This window comes from Anguilla rostrata, chromosome 13, assembly GCF_018555375.3.
Source record: "Anguilla rostrata isolate EN2019 chromosome 13, ASM1855537v3, whole genome shotgun sequence".
NCBI lineage: Eukaryota > Metazoa > Chordata > Actinopteri > Anguilliformes > Anguillidae > Anguilla > Anguilla rostrata.
The window spans coordinates 4812758-4837276 of record NC_057945.1 but is presented as its reverse complement, the minus strand read 5'-3'; the positions used below and the strand labels follow the sequence as shown (position 1 = coordinate 4837276).

General features: G+C 41.0%; 1 protein-coding gene and 1 pseudogene across 1 annotated transcript in view; both read right to left on the bottom strand.

Annotated features, from left to right (window-relative positions):
- Positions 1–7652: 7652 nt before the first annotated feature.
- On the bottom strand, positions 7653–8285 carry LOC135238283 (heat shock protein beta-11-like; annotated as a pseudogene).
- Positions 8286–16753: 8468 nt separating this feature from the next.
- zgc:152658 (uncharacterized protein LOC767632 homolog) overlaps positions 16754–24519 on the bottom strand; it is a 47569-nt gene continuing 39803 nt past the window's right edge. Inside the window, exon 5 of the mRNA XM_064306060.1 lies at positions 16754–17682. Coding sequence (XP_064162130.1) covers positions 16754–17682 — 929 coding nt within the window. The remainder of the gene's footprint in view (positions 17683–24519) is intronic.

Sequence of the window (24519 nt, the reverse complement as noted above, 5' to 3'; positions counted from 1 at the left end):
ACTTCCTGGAAGTGAACCGCCTTGGTGCCTGATGTTTCTCACGTTGGATAGTGGCACACTCAAAAAAAAAAAAGACACCAGGGACACGCGCGCACGTCAGTCTCTGTGGCGCATCGGACAGCGTGTTCGCTGTTAACCGAAAGGTTGGTGGTTCGAGCCCACCCAGGGACGGCAGGCTTTTGTCTAGCTTGTTGTCTTGAGATTACAGGACACGGAGTCCCAATAATGGAGTCGTAGCAAAGTCCCAGGTATAAAATACCACAAAAAAGGAGGTGCCCAAGTAATAAAAAAAAAGATAAAATATAGCAGCATGGGCAGCAATGGACCGGGTTCCACGGAATGGACAAAATTGATCGTAAAGGCTGAATTGTTTGATTAGTCCAGATAACATCTGGATCAAGTATCACCGCCTGTAACGCTGCCTCAGTACTCCTGGACATGATATACAGCGCCTGAGTTCTTTTAACCCAAGATTACTCAGTATGTCTTAAGTTGTGTTCCCCTTTTCACTGGATTACTCTGATCACCGAGGTGAATATTATAAAACCTTACCATAAGATAGAAGATGGCCGATGTTAACAGAATTAAACCTCAGCCTTGATAGTTTCCAATGTATCTATTTAAATAAACAAACAAGATGTAGCAAAATATGTAATTTATTTACTAAAATAAAAATGTTCACTGAAAATTTTTTAATCTTCAACCCTTTGTTAAATAGTAAAACAAGGGTAAGTGGAAACAAACCACTTGAGGCGGATGAAAGAAACACTCTTTATCCCCTAAGGTAAGTATGCAAAAATAAAGTGAACCCATCTTTCACTCAATGTAAGGTTACTGAACACAATATACCTTTAAGTTGTAGGTACTCTTTAGCTCAAAGTTTAGTATGTATTCATACAATAATTGAATTCAACAAGTTTAGCTAGTAAGCTGTCAAATATTATTTAAAACACTATAATAATATATGTATACAACATAGTATATTTCAATAATAATGTTCTATTAGCGTCAATACGTTATACTATCAATATTGATATAATCCATACAGGAATGGCTACCAGAATAGAAGACAGCAGCGAAATTACAAGTGTTCACCTTAAATGCAATACAATACAATTGCAAACACTTTGTGGGCCCACACACAAGATAAAACAAACTAGCCGGCAATAATAAAGAATAAAAGAACCCCCATTGCAGGCCTGATCGAAATGTGCTTACTGTGAACGATGCAGATTTTCTCCCTTGCTGCTACAGGTGCTTCCGTGCTTTTCCGGTCACACGGAGCGCTGTCGGGTTTCCCGGTGCCAGAGGTGCTACTATGCTATTGCTGGTAGCATAGAGCGCCATCTGGATAAACGGCCAGTGTCCAGGTTCCATATTTTACAGTCTCTGGTTCCAGTCCCCAGTGCTGAATGTGCGCTAGCATTATGTTAGCGCGAGCTAAATTGCCATAAAGCTAAATGCAAGCTGAAGCAACACTCTGTAGCAATAGCAAGCTAGCTAGCTCCGATAATACTTAACAGGTGCTCACTGATGCGGATTCCACTAGAATCGCTCTGATAACAACACACGCACTTTGACAATGACGTGGACGAATGCAACGTTATTCTATTAAAACCAGCACTATTACAAGCACTTACAGATGTAGCTAGGCGCTACAAATGGAAAACAAACGCACACAATTGCACTGGGGGCTTCACACTGCTGACCACAAGGAAAGAGAGAGATTTCATTGCTCACACGTCTTTAATACAGTAATCCCGCCCCCCTGACCTATTGTAATTGTAGAAACTGTTGTCCTGTTGTTTTGACAAATCAGAAGTGCAGAAAAGAAAACTTTATCAGTTAGACAAGTATCATCATGTACATAGACATATATGGACATATATACATGTGCCTTTGCTTAGGATCGTACCTCAACGTCGTCGCCATATTGGACTAGGCAAGACCTAAAAACCTATACCTAAAAACAAATACAAGTAAACGGGGGAGTTGCGGTTTTTCTGGATAAAAAGCACTATAACGTTTACATTTCTCAACCGATTTAAATGAGTCGTTTTTATATTCAAGGGTTTGTGATCTACGTGGATTACAAATATAAGTTTTATCTCCAGTTACTTAGAATCTCTAATAGGCTACAATGGCTGCTAGACGCTCAAGAGAGGAGTGTATATCAACGTTAGGTACATGAACTGAATTACTTACGTGGTGGAAAATAATTCATTGTCATAAGGAATTTCCACAGTTAATTTTAATTTGGCAAGCTGGCTAGAAAGTAATAAATGCATTATAACATTTAGATGCTGATTCTGAAACGTTTTTCATTGGAACATGCTTGTTTTTTTCACTGCTTGCTAGCTAACTTGAGTAGGATTGTAAGCGTCAAATAACCTTGATTGTAAGGCTAGCTTTGCTTGTTACCTACCTACCAATGTTTTCTCGCAAGTCTTGTTTTGATTTTGAATTAAATTGAACATAACCACAATAATGTTACAATTTAACATAGCTAGAAAGCAAATGGTTAGCCTGAAACTATTTCGGGCAATTTGGACATTTAATATGTTATGTATTAAAATAATAAATCAAAACACATATTTAATGTTGCAAGAAAACATTGGTAGCTTGTTAACAAGCAAAGCTAGCCTTTATAAATGATAAATGATGCTTGCAATCCTACTCACATTACCTAGTAAGCAAAAAGCAAGAAATCAAGCTTGTTCTAATGAAAAACATTTCAGCTAAAATTAATAACACATTCAATACTTTCTAGCCAGCTTGGCAGGTTAAAATTATTGTGGTTATGTTCAGTTTAATTTGTTCAAAATCATAACATGACTTGCAAGAAAACATTGGTAGGTAGCTAACAAGCAAAGCTAGCCTTACAATCAAGGTTATATACCATATATTACTCCTGGCGGGGTATACATACTACTTCCACTTTACACACTGTCTGCTATTTTGCAAATTCCCTAATAGCCGTTTCTACCCTCTTCCCCACGCTGCCGGCGGGGCCCTTGCCCCAATCTTTGAGAGTGCTTTGAGAGTCGTCTGGTCTCCCCCACCTCTGTGGTCCAGTCCCTCTTTTGTCATTGCCTCCACCCTACCCACATCTGTCGCCACCTACTGCTCCCCATCACCGCCACCCAGCCACACCCATCATCTGAGCCACATCATAAACCCTATAAAACTGACTGACATGTTGGTCACCAGTTGGCACCCTGAGCCGACTAGAGGAGGATGGGTTTCCCCCTTGAACCTAGTTGAAACGGCCGTATTTTCTTCAAATATCAAGTCAAGATATCACCATGACACTTGGTAGACGTTTACCATCATGTTTCTGGCCGCCCTGACAAATTCCAAGTGGATTAATCACTGTGTCATGATTTTACAGCAAATTGAATTTCTTTGCTAAATTAAAAAAAATAGATTGCTTAATAATTTAGCCGATTTTTGACGAATCCCATAGCTTTTCTCAAACTATGTTCATGCATATCCCGTGAACCTGCCCTGCAAATTTCATTTCATTGTACTTATGGTTCATGAGAAGACGGTTTTTGAATGTTTTTTTATTTTTTTATTTTAAATGGCAGAAAAAAATTATAGGTGTTTAATAGGTCCCAATTGCAAAATTGTTCAGAATGTCCAGCTGCATATGTGTATCAAGTTTCACTTCACTAGAACAAAGGTGGTGGCAGCAATGAGCCTTTGACTTAGAATGCTTATTGTAGCGCCCCCTATGGGCCAATCTATGCCATTTACTTATGGCCAGGTTACGCATGGCCTGGACTATCTGTGTGCCGAAATGGACAAAAAGTTACCAATGCATGGACGAGTTATCGGACGAAATACAGGCAAATAATAATAATAGGAATTCCAGCAATTACATTAGGGTTCTGTGCTTTACAGTGGAATCCTAAATATACATGAGATCCAAGTCAAGTGATTATTAGAGAAAGAATCACATGTTCACTGCTTAATTACTATGTAGTCACAAAGCCAAAAAGAAGCATGTTGGGATTTAAGATTTTATTTACATATAAAGCTATTACATGAGGTTTAATAAAAAATAATAAAAAAATTCACATTATGAGAATGGACAAATTAAAAAAAAAATTTTTTTAACTATTTTTGAAAATATTTAGAGTATACTAAATGTCACATTTCAACAGTCTTTAGGGCAGTTCTGCTCCAAGCGGACAAAACCAGACTTCGTTTTTGAAGCTCATTTCCTGATGTTGTAGTTCCTGGTTGCTCACTAGCGCCACTACGGATGGCTCCAGTATAGGTGTTTTCATATCCGGTTTCCATGTAAGTCTACGGTACAAATGCGATCAAATTAAAAGTCAATACTTTTTTCTCAAAAGAACAAATAGTCATAATAGGTGTATTTTATTCGTCTTATGACTGTCCATGGGTCGATTTCATGATTTATTGCGTCATTTGGGCACAGTGCCAATATTTGTTCTGGACCAATGAGGTACAGCTTGTGTCACTTCCGGATTACTGCGGAGGACTGAGCTACAGTAGGGGCTACAATCTGTGGTCACTGGGGTGGGAGGTGGAGTCTCTTGGCCTTGACATTGCGGCTCCGACCACGGTCCACCTGTGCGAAGTCAGAAAATGCAGGCATCCCATTTTGTAGTGGTTTCATTATAGCGTGTGCTATTTACAGCTGCACTAGACAACCATAAAATAATCCTCCTCTGAAGTTTTGCGGTAGCCGAGTCATTTTTACTATTTCCTTTAGCCCACTTAACCAAATAATTAGTTGGCAGAAAGCGTAATCAGCTAACGCTTATTTGCTATATGTGGTAGTCCAGTAGCCTATGCTAAAACAGTTTGCAACTTTGGCTACCAAGTCATTTGACTAGCTAGCTAACCCTAACCGGCAAATATTCCATTTGTCAAACGTGTTTGACGGCTTGTCAGTCATGTACATTCCGTAAATGTCTACCTGGGCTATGCTGCACAAATGTGACTAAGCTAGAAGCTAGCAAGAAAATAATAATAATTAGAAATTCAATGTACATTATTTTTGTCTTTATGCAACAGGTGGAAAACTTGCTCTTCAAAGTGCGTTGTCATATTTACACACCTGTAGATCAGTTATTAAAATACTGTCAGGGTTCTGTGTCTTCCCCCTGTGTTGTTTCTCTGTTGGGCCGCCAGATGGCGGCACCTCGGTTTTGTGTTCTGTTAATTGTTTTATTGGTTCTCGTTATACAATTATTAGTTGCGTTTTGTCTCGTGTTCCCCTCCCTCTCTGTGGCTTGATTGCTCATTGTGCCCTCCTGTGTCTCGTCGCTCCTATTTAAGTCTCCCTCTCCCTCACTCAGGCGCTGGATCCTTTTGTTTCTGTACCCTTTGTTCCTGTTCCTGCCTGTTTCCTGTGTGTTTTTGCTACCTGCCTGCCTGCCTGCCTGCCCTGTTCCCCACGTTTTTTGTATTTTGTATTTTTGTTTCCTTGTGAATTTTTGAGGTTTTTTGTTGTGTTTTTCATAAGCCGCGTTTCCACCAAAATTACCCGGAACTTTCAGTCCCAGGAACTACTTTACCAGGAACTAAAAGGTTCCTTCAGCCAATGGTTGTCTGCGTTTCCACCGGGGTCTAAAGTACCGCGAAGATTAGGCAAATTAGCCAACTGACGTTGTCGTCGGTCCATCTGTCATATGATTTCTTCTGTAACCCCATACTACCACCGAAGTAGCCTACATTATTTTCTAATAACCGGGACAGCCCGGAGGGGTTTATTCCACTTATATACAACGGGTTACCAACAATGACTATATATGGTTACTTTTGTATTTATTGATTTTCATATATCCTCTCAAACACATTCATTAACAGCAGAGAACATGCACACGTTGTAAACAATTTGCTGTTTTATTACTTTCTCGTTGTCAATTCCATATAGGCTAATCGCAAAATGACAAGAATAAAACGAAAACTCGGACTTGCGTGAAAATGTAAATTAGTAGGCTAGTGGTACAGCCACCGTTTGCTTTCCTTCGAAGTTACTGCTAGCCGAGCAGCGAAGGGTGCCCTCCAGATGCGAACCATGCACCGTAAATGAGTCCATAGTCTTCCTGGTCTTTTCGTGGAATTGAAAAATGGCAGTAAAATTACGGCAGTCTATAAAAGCTAAAGCGAAGATTACTAGAATTAACCTGTTATTTTACCCGGATAAAAAGTGCGTAAGGTTATTTCCAGTTTGCTTGTAGCCTACTGTATCACCAATGTTAATTATGCAGAACTACCGCATACCTCACATAACTGTATCAAACGTTTTGAGTCAATTGCAACGGGCTAACAAAGAAAATCCGGAAGAAAATATTCAGCAACCGAATTAATCCGTTTGAATGTTTTGGTAGCCTACGTAATATGCTGTCCCAGCACGAATGCTTAGCATTTTATAAAACGAATACTAAAGCAAGAAAATAACAGAAGAGCACACGTTATAATTCCAAGACGTTGACAGGTTATACCCAAAAGTAGGCTACTGCGCCGCATAACATACAAGTTTGATTTGAAGTTATTATGAAAATAAATTGGTTTGCCGCTGCATATTTTCAAACATGGCGGGTAATGGCGGAAAATAAATACAACACAAATGCTACGAGTACTCGACCAATCAGAAATGTTCATCGCTGCAAGCTCCACCCAAAAGGTTCCTGTACTTTCGGAAAGTACTACCCCCCGAGCAGGAACGTTTTGGGGGGTAAAACAAAGCCCCCAGAACTAAATTTAGACCCTAGTTCCTGCGGTGGAAACGCACTGAGTTCCTCAAAAGGTTCCTAGTTCCGGGGTATAGTTCCTGCGGTGGAAACGCGGCTATAGTCGCCCTGCGAGGCGTTCGGCTCCCTGTGTTCCCTGTTTAGTTATTAAAGTCTTTTGGTTTTCCCCATTTTTTGACTTTTGGCTTTTTACTCTGCGCTTGGGTCCATCCCCGCCACCTCGCCTGACAAATACTTGATAGATTTGTTAATCACCGCTGACAGTGTTAATTTTTATTAGGTAAAAAGTGACTTGCGAACGATCGGTCAGCTAGCGTCACCCAGCAAGTAAACACCACAAAGGGCGATGGAGTAGTAGCAGTTAATGGCTCATTAACTGACTGTGGTGAAAACCTACGACGATAACTTGCTTGGTTAACAGCAGGTCTAACAGTTATATGAAAATTAGCCTAGTCAAATCACCAGTAGTCTACACATCTCTGATTGATTGACCATCAGTGCAGTCGATGTTCTTCCCCTGTAGTTCATATTGCTAATGCGTGAGCTAACCACGGATAGCTTACCTAGCTCACTGGCAAGCTGATATGCTAGCTAAGCATATTTGTTTTGCCGAGAAACATAAATTGAAGATAACTGAACATAATTGTATTATTAATGTCATACATATAACGTGATTACATGACACAGTACAGTCACGGATGGAAATTAAACTCCGTAAACATTTGATCATATTTTAAAACATAACGGCAGACAGTCAGCTAGCCTCAAGTTCATTCTGCAATCGTTCGTTCAGGTTGATGGGCTTTACCGCACCGGACTGTCAATCACATTGTAAAAATCACAAGACCGCTTAACTCTATGGTTTTGGCTCCAAATCGAGAACATGGCCGCGCCCGCCATTGAGCTTCAAAACGTGTTTTACAGACCCACGGAGAAGCAATGGGTGACGTCACAGTAGCTTTGTCCATATTTTTTACAGTCTCTGTTCTGCTCCCTGCTGGTGATTCTGTGCCCTCTGCTTGTGAGCTCTGGAACTGCAGGGCTGTTCTCTTCCGGGCTGCGGTCTGTGGGCACCACTCTCTTCTCGGCCCCCTCAGACAGCGTCGTTGGCACCTGTATCTAGATCTGTCCGTCCGACAGGGAGCACATCACCACATTGGGGTTCACACTTTCAAGCAGATCAAACTCCTGTCTGAACTCCTGCCGTTTGTACAAGTAGGAGCCCTTTCCATCCTCCTGCTTCTTCTCCATCTTCCCACACATCTGTAGCTTCCATTCCGCCTGTTTTACAGTCAGCGCCTCTGGTGAGAAGTCCTTAGTGTCCAGTGTCAGGGCAAAGTGATCTCCCTCCTTCTCCAGCTTGTATGAGACTGGTTGGATGGCCTAATAGACTGGGGCTTGGTGCTTCTGCTCAAAGATCCTTTGCTGAAGCCTGTCTAGCAGGTTCAGACTGTTCCTCATGTCCTGCATGTGTCTCTGCAGCATCTCCTCCTGAAAGAAGAGAGGTTGTATCTGCGGCCAGACACTGCGTGCGGGCCCGTGGAAATCCATGAAGTGGCCGAAGGAAGGCTGGAATACGTCACTGAGGGGTCGGTGTTGTTCCTTTTTGCTGGTAAGTTGCAGTGTGTGCAGAGTTAGCTAAGAGTGTCTCTGTCACAGCAATCAAAGCTCAGAGCTTTTAAAGCAGTGCGCTGAGAGCTTCTGACACTTCAGGAACATTCCTGTCATTTCCACCGACTTCCACTGCGTGATGACGTCGCTCCAGTCATATTACACAGCAGGAAACGTACAGGGCTGGGTGCCTGCCAGATTTGTCAGGGTCACAGAGTTACTATACTGACTAACACATGCACCTCTAGCATGTCTACTGTAGTCTCTACACATAATACTTTTACACTTTTATTTTACTCGCTGTCCAACATCGCTAAATATGAATTATTTTTGAATGTAAAAACGTTTTTGGTAAAAAAAATTGTGTCCACTAAATTGCATTGTATCAAAACAGTTTATTATTGAAGGATCCAAAAATCACTTCAGTTTAAAATTAGTATTGATGAAGATGACAGTTGATATTCTATCAATGTAAAGCTTCTTGAATGCCGTCTACTCTCACTGACAGTTGCATATTTTCAAAGAAAACCATAATGGAAACTGTAGATGTCACGTTTGTGAAAACCCTCCTCCATAATAGGTAACATTCCATCAACATGTGTGTTTTCATCTTTGAAACGAAACTGCCCATAATTAAAATATACGTCAATATTTAAACTTGTATTTTAATCTTTCTGGTCAGTATTTTCAACTGCCTTTTAAAATGTGTGAACAGAAATTCAGTCCAATCCCAAAAAATCCCCAAGACTTCAAATTCATGAGCCTGTGTTTTACTCACTCAGATCCAAAAAATCTTGGAAATCATAAACATATACTTATGCCAAAACACATATATTAATAGCTTAGAGAGCTCATTGAGTAAACAAAAAAAAAAAAGTATATATAAATTTAAAAGTTATAATCTTTGTACCAGAAACAAGAGTGAGGGACTATGTCAGCTATGTCAACCTATAGAGAAATATAATTGTGTCGACAGATTTTCATTCTGATTAGGCCATTCTGCGATCAGCTATACTTTCATATTTTTTAGGTGAATACTCATCACAACTTTTATTTTTTTTTTATTTTATATTAAACTATATGCCGCCTTTACTTAATGTATTGGGTTCAATTTCAGTTTACATTTTTTACATACTGCTGTGCTAAAATGTTCAGAATACTAATGAAAACATATTTATCCATGAATATTCAAGAATGTGGAAAGTGAATATGATAGTTTATTATTGAAAACAGTAGTCAATATAAATCAGATTCAAGATGTTGGCTTCAAATGTTAATTAGAAAAAGCATCTTGTTTTCAGTGCTAAATTATCATGTAATGATGAAAGCATAAAGAAATAGGTTGGAATTTTATATTTTATTCATTATTTTTGGAAGAACATTGTCACCAAACAATGACTCAAAACAGTTTCATTTTAAAGGGTCCAAAAGGGTCAGTTCTGTTTTAAAATTGTTTTTATGAAGATGACAGTTGATATTCTGTCAATATAAAGCTAACGATATTATTGTCTCTGAGAGTTGCATATTACTAAGGAAAACTATAATGGATGGTGTAGACATCACATTTTCCTGAAAATAGCACACACACAAAGACACACACATATATATGTACATACGCACATATACATACAGTGCCTTCTATTCTGACCACTTTTTTCACATTTTTTTTTACGTTACAGCCTTATTAAAAAATGGATAACATTTATTTTTATTCTCATAAATCTACACACAATACCCCATAATGACAAAGTGAAAACAGGTATTTAGAAATTGAAAAACTGAAATATCACATTTACAAAAGTATTCAGACCCTTTACTCAGTACTTTGTTGAGGCACCTTTGGCAGCAATTAAAGTCTTGAGTCTTCTTGTGTATGACACTAAAAGCTTGCCACACCTGTATTTTGGGTATTTTTCCCATTCTTTTCTGCAGATCCTCTCATGCTCTGCCAGGTTGGATGGGGAGTGTTGCTGCGCAGCTATTTTCAGGTCTCTCCTGAGATGTCTAATTGGGTTCAAGTCTGGGCTCTGGCTGGGCCACTCAAGAACATTCACAGACTTGTACCAAAGCCACTGCTGCGTTGTCTTGGCTGTGTGCTTAGGGTCATTGTCCTGTTGGAAGGTGAGCCCCTCGCCCAGTCGGAGGTCCTGAGCGCTCTGGTGCAGGTTTTCATCAATGATCTCTCAGTACTTTTCTCTGTTCATCTTTCCCGTGATCCTGACTAGTCTTCCAGTTCCTGTCGCTGAAAAACATCCCCTCAGCATGATGCTGCCACCACCATGCTTCACCGTAGGGATGGTATTGGCCAGGTGATGAGTGGTGCCTGGTTTCCTCCAGACGTGACGCTTCGCATTGTGGCCAATCTTGGTTTCATCAGACCAGAGAATCTTGTTTCTCATGGTCCTTTAGGTGCCTTTTGGAAAACTCCAAGCGGGCTGTCATGTGCCTTTTACTGAGGAGTGGCTTCCATCTGGCCACTCTACCATAAAGGCCTGATTGGTGGAATGCTGCAGAGATGGTTGTCCTTCTGGAAGGTTCTCCACAGAGGAACTCTGGAGCTCTGTCAGAGTGGCTGTCAGGTTCTTGGACACCTCTTCTTGGACACCTCCCCGATTGCTCAGTTTAGCTGGGCAGCCATCTTTAGAGTCCTGGTGGTTCCAAACTTTTTCCATTTAAGAATGTGTTCTTCGGGACCTTCAATGCTGCAGAAATGTTTTTGTACCCTTCCCCAGATCTGTACCTCAACACAATCCTGTCTCAGAGGTCTACAGACAATTCCTTCGACTTCATGGCTTGGTTTTTGCCCTGACCTTGTCATGCCCCCGTGTTTCGGTTGTCTTATGGTTTCCCTTGTGTTCCAGTTATTTCTGTTCTGCCTGCCTTATTCCTCACCACGTCTTTGCTCTTCCCCACAGGGTGGGCGTGATCTTTCCCCATGCACTCCCTAATCACTTCCAGCCCTCAGCAATTTTCACACTCGTTTCAGGTCACATTCCTCACACCCTCCCTGATTAATCCCAATCAGCACCAGGCTATAAAGCCACACTTTTTGTTTCTGTCTTTGCCAGATCGTTGATTTGTTGCCCAGCGTCACTTTTTTCTATCGTGTCATATCCTAGCCTTGCACTATTTTCTATACCCCGTTTCCTCTGCACCTTCCTCGGTTTCCTCCCCTCGCATTGTTTCCTTAGCCACAGATTGTTTGTTTGTTCATGTACCTTGTTCAGTGTTTCCCTGTCTGTCGTGCCTGCGTGTGGTCTGCGTTGCGTCTTGTTCCGTGTTCCCTGTTCTTCCCCATTACCTCCCCAGCTCCAACCTCCCGATCCAGCCCGTCCTTCGCCGGCCTCCCAGTCCCCAGCCCAGCTCCGCCACCGACACCGGAGGTGTTCCATTCAGCGCCAATCAGATTCTGGATCTCCCCTCAACACCCCACAGCCCTGCTCCAAGTCTGCCTGGTTCCTGCCACAGTCCGTTCAGCGCCAAGCCGGACTCCGGACCTCCGCACCTACCCTCACTGTTCCTGTCCCACGTCTGCCCTGATTCCTACCGTCTCTGTCTGTACTCCAATAAACCCCTTTGTATACATCTACTGCTGCCTCTGAGTCCTGCGTTTGGGTCCAGTCCGAGACCGGTTCCCAACAGACCTGCATTGTCAACTGTGGGACCTTATATAGACGGGTGTGTGCCTTTCCAAATCAAGTCCAATCAATTGAGTTTACCACAGGTGGTCTCCAATCAAGTTGTAGAATCATCTGAAATATGATCAATGGAAACAGGATGCACCTGAGCTCAATTTTGAGTGTCATAGCAAAGGGTCTGAATACTTACGTAAATGTGATATTTCAGTTTTTCAGTGGTGATATTTATTCCATGTATGGTCTGAAAAGATTTGTCTTCAGACCACAGTGGAAAATGGGCAATGACTGAATGGTTCATAGAGAAACAGGGAGTTCATTCCACCACTGGGGAGCTAGAACGGAGAAGCTTTGTGGTAGGGACAAGCAAGAACCATTCATCTGGATGGCAGGGGTGCAAGTTGCCCTGCTGGAGCTAAGCGGATTGGTCGAGCTGGCGTGTAGAATTGAATCATGTCTTGTATGTAGGCAGGGGGTGTCCTCCTAGCTGCAGTATGGACAAGGTTCAGGAATTTTAACATGATCCCGGCAGCAACCAGTAGCCAGTGGAGTGACCTCAGCAGAGGAGTGATGTGAAAGAACTTAGGAAGGTTGAAGACAAGTCGGGCAGCACCATTCTAAATCATCTGTAGTAGCTGTATGGCACAAGCTGGCAGGCTTGCAAGGAAGGAGTTGCAGTGATAAAGACGGGAGGTCACCATAGCCTGGACAAGTAGCTGGGTGGACTGTGTGGTCAGGTATAGTCGAATCCTCCTGATGTTGTACAGGAGTAATCTGCAAGACTGTGACGTTGCCTTGATGAGCTCCTTGAGGTCCAGCTGGTCAACCACCCCCAGGCTCTTTGCAGAGTGAGAGGCAGTCACTGTGGTAGGACCTATATTTAACATGGAAAGTTACTCCCCCACCTCTCTTACTGGATCTATCCTTCCTAATGTTTGTGCCCCTCTATATTTAGCCATCCATCGCAGGAACTTTCACCAGGAACTTTCCCCAGGAACTTTCCCCAGGAACTTTCCCCAGGAACTAGGAACCTTTTGAGGAATTCAGTGTGTTTCCACCGCGTTCCGGGGACTTTATTTTACCCCCAAAAAAGTCCCTGCTCGGCGGGTAGTACTTTCAAAAAGTACAGGAACTTTTGGGGTGGGGCGTAAGCGCTGAACATTTCTGATTGGTCGAGTACTCACAACATTTTATTTCAACTGCCATTTTTGAAAATCTGCAGCTGCAAACCGATTTATTATTTTCAAAATAATAACTTGAATTCAAACTTTATGTTATGCGGCACAGTAGCCTACTTTTGGTTATAGCCAGCTAACGTCTACAGATGAGAAATTAAGATTGAGGATTATTTTGTGTGCTCTTCTATTCTTTTCTTGCTTTAGCATTAAGTCTGTTTCATAAAATATTAAGCATTCGTGCTGGGACAGCATACGTACCAAAACATTCAAACGATTTAATTCGGTTGCTGAACATTTTTGTCAGGGTCTGGGGTAGGACTCAGAAGCAGACCAGGAGTCAGAAAAAACGTGGCGATTTATTTCCACAAGGCAAGTACAGAATCAGAAACAGTCTCGTAGCCAGGGTACAGGCACGGGTCAAAATCCAGGAAACCAAAACTATCAGGCAGAGGTACAAAAACAGGAGCCGAGAACAGGTCAGGGGAAACAGGCGAGAGTCGAGAATCTGAAGCTAGTGACAGAGCAGGCAGGCTAAACTCGTAGTCGAGAAAAAACAGGCAAAAAGTCAAAACCGGGAATACCAAGAGACAGAAGAAAGGCTTGAACGGCAACTGAGAAGAACAGAGACACGATCTGGAAAAAACTAAAGGGCTAACAGAAAATAAATAGCAACAGCAATGAGTGGATGATGAGACGCAGGTGAAGATGGCTGTCGAGGCTGAATGATGATGAGGTGAGCAGGCGGGACTGGGGCGGAGCGTGGGCAGGAACCAGGAACCTAAGGGGGGAGGAAAAAACCAACGCACACCCCATGCACTCACACACACAGAAAGCAAACACGCAAACGTAACAAAATAAACCGATAAAAAATGAAATAAACAATAAAGAAACAGGAACACAACGGAGACTCAGGCAGACCTCCTGACAATTTTCATCCGGATTTTCTTTGTTAGCCCGTTATAATTGACTCAAAATGCTTGACACAATTATGTGAGGTATGCGGTAGTTCTGCATAATTTACATTGGGGATACAGTAAAAGCAAACTGGAAAAAAATCACCTTCCGCACTTTTTGTCAGGGTAAAATAACAGGTTAATTCTTGTAATCGTCCCTTTTGCTTTTTCAAACTGCCATAATTTTACTCTGCGATTCTTCAATTCCACAAAAAGACCAGGAAGACTAGACATATGGACTTTAAAGTTACGGTGCATGGTTCAAATCTGGAGGGCACACGTCAAGTATTTAGCTGCTCCGCTAGCAGTAACTTTAAAAGATGAAAGCAAACTGTGGCTGTACCACTGCAATATTAATTTTAATTTTCACGCAAGTCCGAGTTTTCATTCTATTTATTCTTGTCATTTTGCGATTATATGGAAATGACGATGAGACTCAAAGTAATCAATTCAACAGCCAATTGTTTACGACGTGTGCATGTGTTCTGCTATAAATGTTGTAACCAGTTATTGTGGAATGTGAATGCATTCTGTTGACTTTGACGTAAAGAAATCAAAGTGAATATTCGGATAAAAACATAATGAATGTGTTCGAGAGGATATATGAAACAGTTACAATCTGTATATTGGTCTGTTATATCCTGTTTGATGCATAACAACGGTCCAAGTCAAGCTACCAATGAAAGTTTTGCCTGACAATGGTAAAATCATTTGCCCAAACGGCTGCGGAAGAATATTTCAATTTCAGGTGATTAAGTCGATAAAAATCAATAAATACTAAAGTATCCATATATAGTCATTGTTGGTAACCCAATGTACAAGTGGAATAAACCCCTCCATGCTGTCCCGTTATTGGAAAATAACGTAGGCTACTTCGGTGGCAGTATGGAGTTACAGAAGAAATCAGAAATCGACGACATGGCTTTTTCATACGTCAGCAGACTAATTTGCCTATTTGTAGTGGGACTTTAGATCGCGGTGGAAACGCAGACAACAATGGGCTGAAGGAACCTTTTAGTTCCTTGAAAAGTAGTTCCTGGGACTAAAAGTTCTGGGTACTTTGGGTGGAAACGCGGCTTTATATTCATCCCCATCCTCCTCCCAAAACCATGTCTTTGTAATCTGAAATATGTCATAGCCCCCACTATTCATAGCAGCCTCAAGTTCCAATAATTAATTTTTATACTTCTAGAATTTAAACAAAGACTCTTAAGGTGATTAATTATACTCATCCTCAACAGGCTAACATTGTAGCCTACATTGTGAGGTTTGAGTCTTTGGAGCGCCTGTTATCACTGACAACGTTAGCATAGCTAACAGGGCAAGGAGTTCTCAGCATCAACACTGTTGACAGGGGCCATAAAACCTTTTATTGCATCTGGCTATAGCCTGCTTTAAGCCTAATGGTTACCATCAAAAACGGATGAAAAATCATAGAAAGCATTAAGAAATGGGGAAAGTCACAGAACTGCCAAAAAAGGCTACAGTCTGTGACACGTGCAACTTTCCTGACAAACACCCAGCCATAGGAATAATTACTATTCTGGAAGAAATAAAAGATGACATAGAACCTAGAGTGATGACATTTCACTCTAGTGTGTTTTTCTTCACCTCTGCACCTTGGACTGATGCACTTGTTGTACGTCGCTCTGGATAAGAGCGCCTGCTAAATGCCTGTAATATAATGTAGAACCTCCCATACAATGTCCCAATCTAGCCCAGAAATAGTCAATGTCTTTGTAACATTACACTGCTGACCTCATTATCCTCTGACACTATGGGCAACAATTCTGATTGTGTGGAAGAAGTGACAATAGGGGCATGTGAATTGGAGAAGTAACGTGCCTGTCTTCTCCTGACATTGGCAGGAAGGGTTGCAGCAGGTGATCAACAAGTTTGGATGAGATTGACTTGTGAAAAATCAAGGAAAAATTAGTAGATAAATTAGTAGATAAAATAAAACCAAACATAAGTCCAGCTGACTTTTTGTAGTGTGTATATCACTCAGAGGACTGTAAAGCATAGTTAATGTTTCAGACAAAACATGCAAAGATAAACACAGATGCACACATATTTTACTTTAGCATATTTTTATTATTTTATGGAATGCCAAATTTGTGATTAATAATTGACATATGGCATGTAGGATTCATTTAGTTTAATTTAGCTGAATAAACATTCTAATTTTTATATAGATAACCAGACATAAATATACAAATCACAAAATCTGCATCTTAGGAAATGTCCTCCATTTCATGAAAACATACACAAAATGTAGTCTTACTTCCATTTCCTCTCCCAGGTATACATGTATTAATGTATATTTAAGATAAAAATTTAATGTTTATCAAAAACCATTGTAATTAGTTTGAAGCTTAAAGCTTTAATAAATGGCTACTATTTATCCAAATGCCTGAACATGTACCTTCATTTTGAAATAAGTAAATACAGAAAAAGTTTTGGAAAGATAGTGACAGACTGTGGTCTTGATTTTTAAGGTGTGATTGTAGCACATATCGTACTTGCAGTGTGATTATCATTACTGTGGTGCAGATTATATCATGTATAACAGCATGGGAGTGAAAAACCAAAAAGAGTGAATGAAAAGAAGAGGGTTCTTCATATTCAGGCTGTTGTGGTTCTCACAGTATTAGACAACGTCCTCCTTTAATTCCGTTTTCGGCATGGTTTTCAGCCGTCCACTCTTGTTTTTCTGAATGTCCAGTAAATGTCCCTGTAGTCTTCTCAGGCACTCCTACTTCATGTCTCTTTAGCTTCTGCCCTTGAAAACATATTTTCCCTTCGAACTCTCCCTGAATCTCTCTCTCTCTTTCGGCTGTTCCCGTTAGGGGTTGATCCAGCAGATCATCCGAGCTGCTTATTTGATTTGGCACATGTTTTACGCCAGATGCTCTTCCTGGCGTAAAATTCACTGGCTCATGATGAACCTTGGTCTCCCGTGTGTCAGGCGAGAGCTCTACCACTGAGCCACCAATGCTCCTTTTCAAAATCTCATTGGTGTAGCAGCCTCCTCCATTGAGTGCCATCATCTTATCAATTTTCTTCAGCAGCTTTGAGACCTGAGAGCGATTCTGTATGTCCTTATTGTTAAAGACATGATATCTAACACGGCTAATGAACTCTCTAAGTTCTTTATTGTCACTCAGATAATCTTCAATAGTTATTCTTTTAAGTTTGTCTCCATGAGTGAACAGGGCTATAGTGTATTTGGCTGATTCAGCACCGAAAGCCATCTGAATCCTCTCCAATGTAGTCTGGGTAAATTTGCCTATCTCCATCACCACCAGGAACACATGGGGTCCTGGAGAGCACATAGAGGTGTGCTGTCTAATCTTTTCTATGATCTTATCATTAGTTGGATCTGTGTAAAACTGGCCTGGAGTGTCAATCACAGACACCTGTCTCCCGTCCACTTCTCCTTTCTTCATCACACATTGTGAGCCCTCTGATTTAAACTTCTCTTCCCCCAGGATGGTGTTTCCTGTTGCACTCTTTCCTACTCCAGTATTTCCCACCAGCATAATCCTCAGGTCTTTACCCTGCTGTTTTCCTGTGGAAAAACAAGCACACTACAGTTTCAGCTTCACTATGCTACAATGAGAAAGTTTTATCTTCAAAGGTCTTTACATGAATTACATGAAAACCAAAAATAAATGACAGAAAAACAACTTAGGGAGAGGGTTAGGGTTTTGGTTTAGGGCTAAAATCAACCCAAATTTTTATTTGTATAGCACTTTTAACAAAGGAACTTTGTCACAAAGCCGCTTTACAGAGAACCAGCCCCCAAAGAGTAAGCCTAGGGCAACAGTGGCAAGGAAAAACTCCCTGACTGATAACAGGAAGAAACCTTGAGCAGAACCGGACTCAGAGGGGGAACCCATTTGCCGTGGGCAGGCACCCACATTTGTTATGGAAAATCAATAGGCAGGAGGTGGGGGTGCCCAACAGGTCTAGCTGGTCTAGGGCTGGAGCTCCAGACCGGGGGGGCTGCTAAGCAAACTTGGGCTAGAGCTCCAGGCAAGTGGAAAGATGAGAAAAAAACATTGTTAGGGGGTTCAAATGGTAGATTAGCAAGCAGAGCAGAAGAGACAGAGGTGCCTGCGTGCGATAAGGAAAACCCCGGCAGAATAAGTCTATGGCAGCATAGCTAAGGGAAACAGAGGCAGGGGTCAGCGTAGCCATGAGGGCAGGCTTGAGACAGCCATCACCAGACCATGACCAGTAAAATAAGCTCAAGAATTTACAGCAGCCCCAATATTTGTCCAAATTAGCACTCCAAATAATAAAGCAGTCACATCATGTAGCCACAGCACGTCAACCAGCTGATCACCCAATCAATGAAAGAAAATACAAATTACACGGCCCCAGCATGATACTGTCTGTGTTCCACTCCATACACCAGTCTACTGCACAGGTTTTGTGTTGCCATATGTTCTGCCTCACTGAAATAAAGGAATCATCTTCAAATAGATTGTGGTCGGCCTCAATTGTATTCCTATGAATAAAAATGTAAATGGAATACTAATTTGCATGGAATACCATAATCTCCCATTTACTTTTAAACTCTGTTGTGCTCAGTTGCACTGTCTGGCAGTCACGCCTGTTATGTTTCCCCCACTGGACCCCGAAAAAGCTGTCCCCTCTGTGCTCTCTATGTTGGTCTCTGCCTCAGTTTCACATTTCATGTGTGTAGAAAAAACAACGACGATCATTAGAACTGTTGACACATGCTATCATATTTACATTACAGCAGCCCCAGGCTCTTGCTGCGCTTGCTCAGTGGTGTCTTGCTGCTTTTACTTGATTGTTTATGTCTGGCACAAACTTCCCGTTTGTGCCAGACATAAACAAAGAGGAGTCAGGTGGTGTTTGGAAAAGTTTGTTAGAGGATTGTATTCGGTTTTCAAGTGTGTATAAGTTTTTTAAAACCCATATTATAAGTATGGCACGACAGTTTTTCTCCTAAGGTGAAAATATTTGTTGTCGTTTGGGGAGAGGAGGAGGAACTTTCCACTTTTTTCCTCCATTAAGCACTCGGCTAGCAAACTAGGTCGCTAGATAATTCGGCCACCTGCTTGCTGACCAGAGGTTTTCATGGTTCCTTGACCCCTCAGGAGCAAAATATAATTGTAGTTAGATAGTTTGCCTTTATTGTTACATGTTAACATCAGCTGTAGTTTATTATAATCAAATTGTTGCTAAATAATTTTGGTTGTATTTTGTTTTTAGATATAAATAAAATATTTCCTAGTGTAAGGGTTCATTCAGTCATTGTTATTTAGTAAAAGCTAGCTAAGTTATTTTATTGTAACCCGAGTGAATCTACTCTGGGTAGTTATTTTACATGCTATTTATTCAACTCTTAATGTTAGATAGTTAAAAGTGCCTTATTTCCTAGCTGTCCAGAGCCACCCACACGATTTAAAGTCATGGTCTTAGTGTTTCCATTTTGGCTCTACCTACTCTAGACATACTCATTTCAATTCATTTTTATTTGTTTAGCACTTTTTGTGACACCTGTCACAAAGACACTTTACAGAGTAGCAAGGCAAGAAACAGAGTAAAAAGAGCAAACAGAGCAAACATCATACCAAAATAGCAAATACATAAGGTAAAATACTCCCAGTGGGGAGAAAACCCTCAAAGGGTGGCGAGAAAAACTCCCCGATGGGATGAAATCTCGAGTGGAGGATGGGCTCCCCCTACAGAGGGGGGGGAGCCCATCCTCCACTGGCCAGCCTGATGTGAAGTAGCAGTATAATGTAATGTGGCAGAACTGCTACTAGGGATTTATCACAGCAAATAAAATGGGTTAAGCAGGTTACAGCTGAAGTGAAAGCTAACAGGAATCATAGAAATTCAAATGGTATGGTTCAGTATAGTGCAGTTTAGAGGAGCCGGGTGATGGATCTGGAGCTCAAGGCTGCATCAAGGGATGGGCAGGTGATGAACAGGGTTGAAACAGTCCATGACAATGGAGCGAGGGACAGGGTTGGAGTGATCCTGTGGACTCAGGATGAGGAAACAGGCTTGAGCAGTCTTTGAACTTAGGGTGAGGTAAGGGACAGGAGTCCCATGGAAAGAGAAACGGAGAAGACAAGGCTGAGGCTAGCTTGACATTTGATGCTAAGCTAACTAGCATGTCCGCTCCATAGAAGCAAGCTTGACATTTAAGCTTAGCTACCTAGTGTGTCAACGCCGTGAAGGCCAGCATGACACTTGAGGCTAACCTAACTAGCGTGTCCACTCTGTAAAAGCGAGCTTGACCCTTAATGCTAAGCTCCCTACCCAGGCCAAACATCTGTGTTTAACCTCTTAGTGCAAAGCCCCTAGTGGTTGGCATTACCTGCGTGCCTAGATTGCTCAAGTCAGACATTCTGTGCTCCTGCAACCAAATTGAGTTGAAAACACAAACTCTGTGCTCTAGCTTTATTAGTAGACAATTCAGGACAGCTATGCCGAATACAGAGTTTCACAGCGCCACCATTGTCGCACTGGTCGTACATTTACCAAGCACCCCCTCCCTGCAGTTTCATCTGTAACTACACCCCCCACACATGACTGGACAATAGTGTCGATCTGGGCATACATGAAAACATTCTTTTACCACTAAAAATGTGTGTTCTGTCATAGCAACAAGATAAAGCCAACAATAGCCAAAGTTACGTTGGTACAGCTGTGAAAAACGCTGCTCACTGAACACCGAAATAAACAAGATGAATTTAAAAAAAAATTATACCATATCTGCGAATTATAGTCAATATCTGCGACTAAATATGGAATAAATATACAACCTTATCATTGCTTTTACGCCTAGAGATGTCCCTTTCCAGACGGAGTTGTCATATATTGTCTTGGACAATCCGTTTGTGAAATATACGCTCATTTGTGACACCTGGGTACCTTCCAAAATAGCTGTGCGTAATGCCACACTTGCCCATTTTCGGTGTTGTCATCCTTTGTAGTACAATCTGGCTTGATCAACAGTTTATCGATCCAATAGGTGACAGAATAAGCTTTCTAACAATGTATAATACGTCTAATTTAACTTTTGGAATATATAGCACAGCGTAACCGGAAGTTTTGTCTCATTATAGGTGCATTACGCGTTCAGTCTGTGGTAGCAGTAAAAGACACTGCACCTGGCAAAATTTTATCGATGACTTTCGTTATATCTTGGAAATATTCTTAAGAAATTCTGAGCATGGCTAAGGCATATGTTTGCTGACAGACCTAGCTGATATACTATTGTCTGGGCTAAGTTAGAACTGGGGAGCGACAGGATTCATTCTGTCTCTGTCTCTATCTACTGAACACAGATAAGATTTCATTCTCCAAATGTAAATTTCCCTGCTGAAAATATTTTGGTTATATACGTTATTTTTTTAATTGAGTGTCTTTAAATAGGTTAGTGGTATTTTAGAGTAAGGATATTTCACACTGTAACACTGTGTTCATTGGTTTGTGTGTAGTTTATGTTTAATGTATGACCTCAACTGGAACATTGCCAAAATGTGGTCGACGGTTGAATATTGTTTTAATATCGTCCCATCCCCAAACAAGAAAACATCACATAATCTGGAGTACAGAAAAACATATGAGAGTTAATGATTACACATTGAGGTACTGTACCACAGTGTGATGATGTTTTTGCATTATTGTTTTTTAAATCTGATATCAATGTTTCACCTTAAACCTTCATAAGGCAGGGTTTCCCCCAGAAAAGTTGTTAGGCCCGGTGGCAAGTATCTTTTGACAGGGCCCAGCAGCCCAGCATGGGCCGGCGGCCAAGTGTCTTTTTTGATGGGGGCCCGGCGCGGGCCAGCGACAGACTGATGGCAGCATTAAGGTAGGGCCCTATAGTTTCTCTGATAACAGAATCACGGACGGAATCACGTAATTGAGAATTTAAAAAAGCTATAACACAGATTCCATAGGGCCCTACATTAAGTCAGTGCCAAAAGCTGACTGGAGATTTAAAATTATGACTATGTAATGTGAATGTTGTTATAAATATGTCATTTATTCAACACACATTTAAAAAAATCAACCACTATTTACAGCACAGCAGAGTCTTACAAAGAATCTGACAACAATGTACAGTCTTGGAATGCTGTGGTTTCAACAACAAAAGAAATTAAATTAAATTTAAATAAATAATGTCAAAGTTTTTACACTCTACAAAAACTTGAAAAAAGTCCTGACTGGCTACTGATTCTTATAGCCTTGAAATGCTGGGCACATTTCAACAACAACAAAAGAAATTAAATTAAAATAAATAATATCAAGGTTTTGCACTCTACAAAAAACTTGTATTCAAGTCCTGATTGGCTACTGAATCTTACAGCAAGCCTTGGAATGCTGGGCACATTCAAACATTTAAAAAACTGTCTAAGGTTTTTTGGGTTTTACAGTGGGCTTTCCTCCTTGACATTATCCCTAAATGGCACAAAGTAAGTATCTGTGTTATTGAATATTTGGCTAGCTAGCTAAGCTAGCTACATGACCACGTTGTCATAAGATTTTTCCCAACCGTGAAAACTGCCTGACTTGTTTACATTTTGGACATCCAGGCACTCTTCACCATAAGAACAAAGTTTAGGATTTTTCCGATATTACTTGTGTCGAAAGTGCTGCGATGAAAACATAGCTGTCCAAAATGTAAACAAGTCATGCAGTTTTCACGGTCGGGAAAATTTTATGACAACGTTGTCCTGCACATCAATGTCATCAAGCTAATGTTATTAACAAACAAGTGAAGTTGTTATTTTGATGGCGATTAATAAGTCATGTAATATTACAATATATCAAACGTTACATTCATGCTACTATTTTAACGTTACCTACACACTGCTTAAGTTAATATAAAAAGAATGTACTTTACCGACGAGATGAAGTGATAATGCAGTTTGTAACGAGGTCAGTTAGCCTACTAAATAAGAAATGGTAATGCTAGGCAACGTTAGCTTGTGAGTTGGAAGCGTCAAGTGTTGAACGTCACTCTACGCACAATGAGGGTAAAGAACACAGATCTCAGACCTGCTTTCCTAATCTTTAGTAGTTCTGCATATCCACCCTTAGATACGACACATTTGTGGTCAAGGAGTTTTTGATCCAGGACATGTATAGTTTAATTTGCTGTGTATTTGCAATCTCTCAGTATTTCATTGCAAACTAAAAAACGGCAAATTGATTTTAGATTTTTTGCCCAGACAACTGCATTTGTGGCACTTTAGTTTATATTCATAATTTAAGAAGAAATAATCTAAGTTAGTATTGCAAATGGTACAAATGTCTTTGCTTCATTTAAGCCATTTTTCAAGTCTCTGTGATGCTCACATCTGAAGTTAGAAATCTTTAAATAGGGTACCCCCTAAATGGGCAAGGCCAGATTTAGCATGTGCGCTAAGGGCTTAATTGGGATTGGGATGGCAGGTATGCCATCCCGCCAAGTTACGCCTTGGCGGGGGCATGCCCCATACCTATACAGCACCGAGAGTTTGGCACTTTTCAGGGTTCCTCACAGAAATAACCACAACAGCCACAGACACTCAGCCCTTAAAAACATTAAATTCTGTACATTCTGACCCCATTTCAACAGACAGAATTCATAAACAACTTCACATGTCCACACAATAAAGCCCCAAACTAAGGGGATTTTGCGTTTTCTCCTTCTTCTTCTTCTCATTCTTATTTTTCCTGCCGCCTATCCCACTAACAACATGTCTCCCCATTGCACATTTCACTGACACCAGCCAAATCTGCACCTACATGACCCAATCAAAAACGCGCATACACACGCAAAATACCCATCCATTTTTACTCTGAAACATTTCCCGTTCAAACAGCTAGTCCGCCTGTGGCCTAGTGGGTAAGGTTACAGTCTTGGGAACATGGGGTCGTAGGTTCAAGCCCAGCTTGGAACACGTTTCATTAACTTGCTTCGACCCTCACTAATAATTGTCTACTACTTCTTAATTATTGCTTTTGCACCATATCTACCCGCCGTTCACCGTTCAGTTATTAACCTGTGTTAGGATACAGAAAGTTTGTGCTGTAGGAGACAGACAGATTTGTGTATTCCAAAACCTCACGTGCATGTGAGAGTCCGCCATTGTTTTACAAAGACAACCAATAAGACACAGTGGTAGAAATTGCAGCCTATAGGGCAACTCTGTATAACAAACAACCAATCAGAGTTCATGCTGTATTCTGCGCACAAATTTGAATATATGTAAATGTAACTGTATAAACTCCACAAACTCTAACAGTTGAATTGAACATTTTTGTGTGAATCCCTGTTGCTGGCTTTCTGTATAATAAATGCTTCCTGATTTTTAAACACTAACTTCGAATCTGCTTCTACCTGGAACGACGGTCACTATTG